General features: G+C 41.9%; 1 protein-coding gene across 1 annotated transcript in view; it reads right to left on the bottom strand.

Annotated features, from left to right (window-relative positions):
* Positions 1-8,782, bottom strand: part of Srbd1 (S1 RNA binding domain 1) — a 169,336-nt gene that overhangs the window by 146,816 nt on the left and 13,738 nt on the right. Inside the window, exons 5-7 of the mRNA XM_028765111.1 lie at positions 7,494-7,611; positions 5,983-6,121; positions 1,136-1,233 (exon numbers count right to left, since the gene is read on the bottom strand). Coding sequence (XP_028620944.1) covers positions 1,136-1,233; positions 5,983-6,121; positions 7,494-7,611 — 355 coding nt within the window. The remainder of the gene's footprint in view (positions 1-1,135; positions 1,234-5,982; positions 6,122-7,493; positions 7,612-8,782) is intronic.

Here is an 8,782-nt window from a genome sequence, read left to right as displayed (position 1 = left end):
AGGGAAGGGAAGGGAAGGGAAGGGAAGGGAAGGGAAGGGAAGGGCAAAAGGAAGGGAAGGGAAGGGCAAAAGGAAAGGAATGGAAAGGGAAGAGATGGCAGGGGAGGGGAGGGAAAAGGAAAGACTTTAAATTAATGTGTGTCTGTGTCTCTGCCCCATCCCTTGTTTCTGCCTGCCTCTGCCTCCCTAGTGCTGGGATTAAAGGTGACTGCCACTACACACGGCTTACTGTCTCTTTTTAACGAGAGAAAAACAGAAAGCCCATATAGGCTCTGCCAAAAGCACTCTAATCTCATCAAACTAGACTGGGATGGTGCCCATAAGCCAAGAGCTAAAATACACTTCTGATCCATAGTTGTGCTCACACCTAGCATCACACATTGCAGAGGCAACCCTACCACAGGTGTAGTGTAGTGATTGGTTTGTCAATCTGACTGGAAAATAAAATTATTAAGGCGCCCCAGGACTGGCATGCCTCTAAAGGTACTGCCAAAGAGGAAGGACCAGGAAGTTCCAGCATGGAAGTGGACAGCACCATACCATGAAGGGAATGGATTCCACACAGATGATTGAGTAAAAGGGGGAAAGAAGGCAGCCGGCCAGCTGGCCAGCACGGCTTTCCCTTGCCCAGGTTTCCTGGCGGCCACTATGTGAACTGCTCAGCTCCACCAGACCGTCTCTTCCACTATAGTCTAAGTCCCCTGAAGCTGTGAGTCAAAATAAGTTTCCCCCCATTAAGCTGTTTGTATCTGAGATTTCACCACAATGATACAAGGAGAACGAAAAACGGGTAAACACCGGAAATACACGGAACACACGGCATAATCTCCATGTTTGAAAAGCTATGCCCCTACTCTAAAATAAACACAAATCCTGTTCCATGCTCACATAGCACTGTGTCATCAGAGCCTCCGGTGAAGTGACCTACAATAGAGAGGTCAAGAAGACAGAGCTCCAGGCACCCTGCTTAGAATCCAATTAAAACAACTTTAACTATTTTAAATATTAGGGTTCTGTTGTTTGATCGAAGAATTGTACTAAAAAAAAAGCCTGAAAACCAAATTTTTTAAATGAGCACTGAATTAGCACTTAATAACATAAGTCCCACAAAGCAGAAAGCTAGAAAAATTACTTACAAGTCCCGAATAAAGTCGAGTGTATCTTTGTCTTTAGCAATCATGTCTGCTAAAATATGCTGTACTCCTGTTTCGATATCCTTGAGCTCAGAAAGGCCTTTAGAAGGGTAGAGGGGACCAGAAGCAGATATAAGATTGGCTGTAAGGTCTATAATTAAACACATTAAACTAAATTCCAGTTCATAAATTCTTCCATTAACAAACTTAGGAGAGGAAGGTGTCGTGAGAGTAACTTGCTTTCATACCCAAAGAAACGAGTCTACAGAAGCATGTTGCAGGCCCTTCCCTAACAGGTCACGTACGGGTAAAAATGCAGCTTTAGACTCATCTGGTTGACTCATGGCTCCACCACTTACAATCCTGGGACCTAGAACAGGTTATTTGCATTCTCTGCCTCAGTTTCCCATAAATATGGAGTAATTATTATCTCCCTCATGTAGTTACAAAAATTAAATGTTGCAAGAACCAAATCTGAATCAATCATATTCCAAGACATGAGTTACAAAATTTTGCCCTCTCAAGCAATTTAGTTAAGAGTGCTATTTGAGCATGAGGCACTACCACATTGTAAGTGACCATTTGAATTTCCCAAATCTCACAAGACAATACTAGGCATTCATCTTGATGAAACCATCTACAGGCAGCACATGAAATCCTTGCAAGCACTGTTCACAGGCCCATTACAGCCCTGATTCTGATCCAGCACGGCTTATGGTATTTCATGTGCTCACAGAGAGCATCTGCCTTGCGCTCTTTCATTTCTCCCATCTTCAGTGTTGTTTTGCTGATTTAAACAAGGCTTTATCTACAGAAGCACTGAGTGTCAAGTGTATGTCTTTCTATGAACACAGTTTCCATGAGTAAAAGGTACAAAAACCAAAGAGACTTATTCGAGCATAATTAATAAAGATAAAAATACTTGGTGTGTTATAATAATTTGTGGTAACTACTGAAACAATACTTACTTTAAAAGAAATAGGAATTGAAATTAATAGAAATTCTATTTATATTTTAAAAGAGTATCTCTTGAGAAAACTTTCAGTGCCAAATTACTTTTACAAATAGAAGCCAGTATTGTTAAGGATTCGGAATGTCTACAGTACGCATTCTTGTGCTACTAGATGGATCAGGAGGTAAGAGAACTCTTCACCTGGAGCCCCCAGTACCTCAGAACATCATTACACAGAGAAATTACAACAGCGGGCCGAGAGCTCAGTAACAAAAGTGCCTTACAATGAAAACCATTACTGAAAGCTGCAAACACAAAGTACAAGTTTGCTATAACAAAGGGACTTTGAAAACCCTCATCACACTGGAGAACACCATTTGGAAGTCTTAGGCACTCAGAGAATGTTTATAATTAAAATTACACTAGTCTAAGGACTGTCCTTGGTCAAAAATACAGATTCTTGGATGACAGGAGCATCACAGATGATTCTGACAAAAGCTTTTTAAAATCACTGCAAGGGAGAGAGAGTAGCTGAGTTGCCTCTCCTCATGGTACTGGGTCTCAGCAGGAGGAAAAACTTACCAGAGTAACTTGGGCAGCCTTTTCTCATATTGTATGCCTGCGTGCTCTAGCCAGAATGACCAGAAGTTGTCTGAATGTTTGAAAAAGCTCCAGTCCCAGTTGCTCTTTCAGGCTTACTACAGCCTGCAAGGTGAGCATTTCAGAAAAATCAAGAGAGAAGGAAAACCTAAGCAGAGCAGCAGATAATAAGATCTCGATAGTGACGAAGCTGGACACGCTTTGCAATGACAACTGTGACTGTAAAAGGACACTGAAAAGCCAGTGTTTTTTTACACTTTCTCTGTACGTAGGGTTTCTTATAGCACAGAGCCATCAGGCCCTCCTCAGCACAGAGATGCCTGGACCCCAGGGCAAAGCCATCTCTGGTTCAGTATTGGTTTTCATTCCGATCAAATTCTTAGTCTGTAGTGAGTAAGAAATGTCTTCTACTGAAAAAAAATATATATCTGGTTTCTAAAAATATTTCTAGGAAGAATGTGGGAATGATTAAAATACTTCTTTAGGAAAACCTCACAGTAATAGAGTTGAAAGTAATCACGTGTATGTGTAGAGCATAAAAAGTGAGGGAAATAAGAAAAAAGAAACATTTTAAACAGAAATGTAAAAGCAGCATGGTAGTTGGAAAGAGAAATGCCCCCATAGGCGCAGGCGTTTATACTCGGTGCCTCGGTAGTGCCCGTGCCAGAAGGCCACTCACTGGGACAAATATCGAGAGTTCAAAGCCTCACCCTACACCCAGACTGCTCTGTGTGTCACACTTACTATTGGTTGCTGCTGTGGTCATGCCTGCTCCTGCCACCATACCTCCCTGTCTGGATGGATTCCTATCCCTCTAGAACTGTAAGCTAAAATAAACTCTTTCTCCTAGAAGTTTGTTCAGAAAAGTCCTGACACACAGTACTGACATAATTATCCGGAATTAACCATAATTCTCTGTATTTGTGATGAGAATCAACAAGTAAGTGAAGCCCAGACTAAGTCCTGCTGTGTCTGTAGAAACCATATGAACCTGCTGGGTCTGAGCTAGTCACATGACCTGAAGTGTCAAAGCCTGCTGTAAACCATCATGTATCCCATGTCATCATATGTGACCATCAGAAGGGATATGATCAGGACTTATGTTTACGCCCTAGACCAGTGCTGCTTTCAACCTCGGCCAGAGAAGTATCTTTTGCAATGGGCTAAAGCCTATAGAGACTCATAGGTAATAAAAGAGCTGAGAGTGAGTGGGCCCTGCATATCTACATAGACCTCAGAGAACAGAGAAAGGGGAAGAAAGAGCATAAGAGAGGGAAGACAGAGAGAAGTGCTGTGAAATGCTGTGCTGGGGACAAGACATGGCAACTGTACTCATGAATTCCCTGCAGCTGTGGTTACCCACACAAGCTCAGGCCAAGAAGACCAGTCTGTATTCCATTAGGTAGCAGTAATGGACACAGTGAGCCACACAACAACAAAACAAAAATAATAACAAAAAAAAACAAAACCCAAGGAGGAGACATGAGGAACGATGGTGGGAGGAGGCCATGTTGAGGGGTTTCCAGAGGAGTGAGGGGTGGACAGAATCACAGTATATATGGATGAACTGTCAAAGAGAAAAGAATTTCTTCGGAGATCGAAGTATCAAGACCTGTGTAGTAGGAATGCAGTATACCTGGGACCTGAAGAGACCACTGTACCAAAGAAAACTGTAAACGGAAGGCAAAGAATCAGCCCTAAGGAACAAGAGGCAGCAGGCAGACACAGGCAGTCCCCAGCCCAGCAGTGAATCAAGGCTACTAAGACTCGTCTGTCACTAAAATATGAAATGCTATCTGCAAAAGCAATACGGAGCTGCTGAAGGAAGCGCATGCACAGGACTCTGGGTCCAGTCCCCAGAACCCTGCCCATAAAGGAGATGAATAGACTTTTTAAGGCTGTAACTGAATAAACCATAGTATAGCATATCAAAAATAAAAACCTAAATGCTGCAAATCACTAAAAATATAACTATAAATGAGCATTAAAAACTAAACAAATGTGGACTGTACTCATCTCAATCCATCTCTAACTTCAAATAATCCTTTACATTACTGTCCTTTCCTGAACATATTAAAATGTACACGTGTCTATGAACAGATAGTTTGTAGTTTACAGATATAAATACTCATTTTTTAAAAAACACAAATTCAACGGGCTAGAATATGGCTAATATGCCATATTTCTCTATAGTTAACAACACAGCATGGATTTTGTTATCACAGACTGCCCCTTGTTGAGAAGTACATCTCCCAGTTTGAAAAATCAATAGAAAGTCCAAAGAAACTACAACTGGGATTGAGAAACCCAGGTGAAAGTTGGAGCTGCCCTGCAGCTGCCCGAGCTACAAAGCCTGGGAGTGAAATGTGCAGCAAGAGGACTACAGCCCATTCCACAGCACACTGGGGTCTGCTAAGGGAGTAATGCAGCTGCTCTTACCACCAAACAAGGAGAAGCAGCTGTGTGAACTGACAGACATAATAATTTGATCTCAGGTCAGTGTTATCTGACTACAAAACTCATTTAATATGCATATATATCTAGTCAATGTCTATCTTAATACATACAATTACTAAAACATAAAAGAATCAATGGTTTTTGAGAAATCTGTCATTTCTGCTTGAAGATGAGGCAAGAAAACTGCAAGTTCAAGTCCAGACTGAAGAGTAAGGCTCCAGAGAATAATAACCTTTTAAACCTTTCTCCTGTCCCCTGTCTCATTCTCTCACACACAAAGGCCAGAATACATTTGGAAGAAATTTTAGAAAAAGCCCCCTTATTATTTAGGAAACAGTGTTAAGAGCAGAAGCCAATTTGTTCTTTGTATATGCCAGAAGTATTAAGATTCTTTTTGAAGAAGAAATCTGAGTTATATGATTTTAAAAATGCAGAAATAAAAGCTTTGAAAGATAATAGAAGAATCTTTACAATCTTGGGATATTGAAGGATTTCATTTAAAAGTAAAAACATCATTATCTTAAAAGATTAATAAATTAATAATAATAATAATAAAAACCTGAGACCTATTTACTGAAGATGGCGTTAAGGAAGCCCAAGTAGGAACTGAGAAATATATGTTGTGAAAACGTCTTAGAGACACCTGTAAATGAAGAAAGAGAAGCAGCAGAGAGGGAGGTCACCAGAAGCAGAAGATTGGCCAAGACCTGTTTGTTGGCATCATTTGTTCTTCATCTGCTGTTAACAGACATGTGTACAAGCATGGGTGAAACCATGTTGAGTATGGGGATTTGCATTAAGTAGAGCAGCAGCAGGCTGCCATCTTCTGGAAGGCAGTACCTTTAACATCAGGCCTGATGTAAGACAGCAGGTTGAGCTGCCCCGGGTTCTCCAGCAGAGTCCACGCTGCTCCTTCTAGCCCCAACTGTTTTGCTCTCTGGGCTTTGGTGCCCTTGCTCCCCGTTTTATATGGAGCAGACTAGGGAAAAAGGCAGAATATATCACAGGAGTCTGTTTTACAAAGCCAAAATCAAAACAGGGATGCAGGACTAGAGGACATACTGAAAATACCATAGACATCTTTCTCTGGTCTGTCCTGTCCCCTCAGAGATGACCTCTATTAGCTAACCAAGACTATAGGGGTGCTTTGTGCCAAAGCTTTATCTTCATAGTTTTCTATGTGCTTAGTTCATTCTCTCCTTGCATTTACTGACTTTAAAACTCATCATCTGGACTGCAAGGTCCTCAAACAAGCCAGCCCGTTAGTTAAACTTGTTTCATATACTTCTTTTACTACTACCACCACCACCACCACCACCACTAAACCTCTCTGCCTCTCTCCTCTTCCTCTTCCTCTTCCTCCTCCCCCCTCCCCGGTCCTGTCCTTCTTCCCTCCCTCCTCAACCCACCACCTGCTGGCTATAGTAGTATGCTGAAGGTCCACAGCACTTCCCTAATGACAATGATGTTCAGTCTGGATCTTGCCCAAACCCCCTACTACAATTACTATTCACCACCTCGATCACAAACCTCCTTCCTCCTAATCCACTTATGTCACCTTCAGACTCTCTTCAGAGGTCTCTGATGATTTTTTTCAACATGTTCTCTAGATTCTGACTTATGTTTCAAAAGTTGCTATTTCCCTGTGGCCATACTGACCTGCTCGTCCATAATCCCCTCCTAAAGTGAATTCTTCTAGTCTCATAGCTTCTAACATGAGCCTACCAAAGAATTCATGAGGGGCTGCTGGCTTCTGTGAATACCAAGTCCCTTACAGAAAATGGTCTGGTGCTTCCATACAACCCATGTACCGCTTCCCATAAACTTAAATCATCTCTAGATTACTTATAATTAAGACACTGTAACTGGTATGTGGACACTTCTTAGGTTATATTATTTAGGGGAGGGTAATTTCTAAAAGTATGTACTTATTGAATACAGACAATGTTTTCTACTTATGGTTGGTGGAGCACACAGATGTCAAACCAACAAGTAAACAGAGTACCAACTGTTTTAGCTAGAGGCTGAAGACATTCATGTGTAGATCTCCAGTTCTGCCATCTCCCCTGCACTCCATGCTTGTAAAATCTACTCTCCTTCCTTCCTTCCTTGACTAGAAATTCCTTGAGGGCAAGGACCATTTACTACAATGCCCATAAGTGTAAATCCAAGTTCCTGGCACATACAAAAAGGCATCCAGTAAATATGCATTGGCTAAAAGATAAAATCCCTACTGAATTAAATAACACTGACTGGTGGCTTTAGCTTTTTATGTCTTAGTCTTCTTTAGTGATAAAAAGATCCCAAAACATAAACATTCAGGCATTACATTAAAAGACAAAGTTCCTTACCACATGCTCTAGTTCTTCAAATGTTTTACAGTTCAACAAGGCTTGTAGCAAGCACTCAGACATCTTCCCCTCCTTCTTAATTTTCTGGATTCTACTATGAACCTTCTTTGCAACATCCCTGAAATTAAAAACTTACATAATATATACAATCTATATGTACAACCTTTCTTTGCAAGGCTAGCTCACATTTACAGAGAAGTTGCAGGGAAAGGAAAAGGGAACTCTCAACAGTTTTGTTTTTGACTCACTTGACAGTAACTTCACCCCCAACTATGTTAGTGTGCATTTCTGAGAAAGAATAATCTACAAAACACAAGAAAGCCATCAGGATCAGGTAGTTAATACTGATCCATCACTGTCTTCTCCCTCACAGACCTGATTCGTGCTTCAACAACAGTGATGGCAATGGATTCTCTCCAGAAGATGGGTAGCTGTCAGATGTAGTCTCTCTGGCTGAAGCAATGTTCCAGTCTCTCCTAGATTTTCAAAGTCTCCATACTTTGAAATGCTTCCTACCAGTTACTTTGTAGTGTCTCCAAGTCTGGCCTCCCAGGATGTTGCCATTCAGTTAAACCCTAGGGCCTGCTGGTGAGGATCTCAAACTAATGACATTGCTCTTCTCACTGTACCTCACTGAGAGGCAAATGATTCCAGGGCAGCCTGTGACTGAGAGAATGTCATCCCTTGAGGAAACAACACAGGTTTCCAACATCAGCACTTCCTCCCCCTGTAACTAACGAATATCTTGTGGAGGGAGCCTTTGAGACTGTCTCATTCCTCACTAAGCTTCTGATGCATGCACTGATTTACTCTTATCACCTTAGACACTGGTTTATTTAGTGGTTATAATCCACCACTGTAACATATTTTACTGCCCAAATTGTCACTGGCTTAGCCAGAAGTAACCCTTTCAAGCTAAGTGCTGTGAGCTTCTAACTTGTCCCTCTCACTCTCTACACACGACACCCCAGCTCATCTTTTACTTTCCATCCTGAGCACTTAAATCCTAAGACTGACCATCAGGAAGCATCTGACCACTACTGTGCTCACTGACTCTGCAGCAAGGCTGCTCAGGACGAGCACACTTAACACACAGAACTGGCTTCTAAATACTATTCTCTATTGACAAAGAACTGGGGTTCCATAGAGAGGACATGATTCTAGGAATCAAGGCAGATGAGTCAGTACACAGCTGGGAAAGAGGAGGGGCAGGCACAGAAGAGGAGGGACAGGCACAGCAGGGGAGGGGCAGGCACAGCAGAGGAGGGGCAGGCACAGCAGGGGAGGGG

Source organism: Grammomys surdaster, unplaced genomic scaffold (genome assembly GCF_004785775.1).
Source record: "Grammomys surdaster isolate TR1022 unplaced genomic scaffold, NIH_TR_1.0 149, whole genome shotgun sequence".
NCBI classification, from domain to species: Eukaryota; Metazoa; Chordata; class Mammalia; order Rodentia; family Muridae; genus Grammomys; species Grammomys surdaster.
The sequence above is the reverse complement of the archived record's forward strand: the minus strand, read 5'-3'. Positions and strand labels throughout refer to the sequence as shown.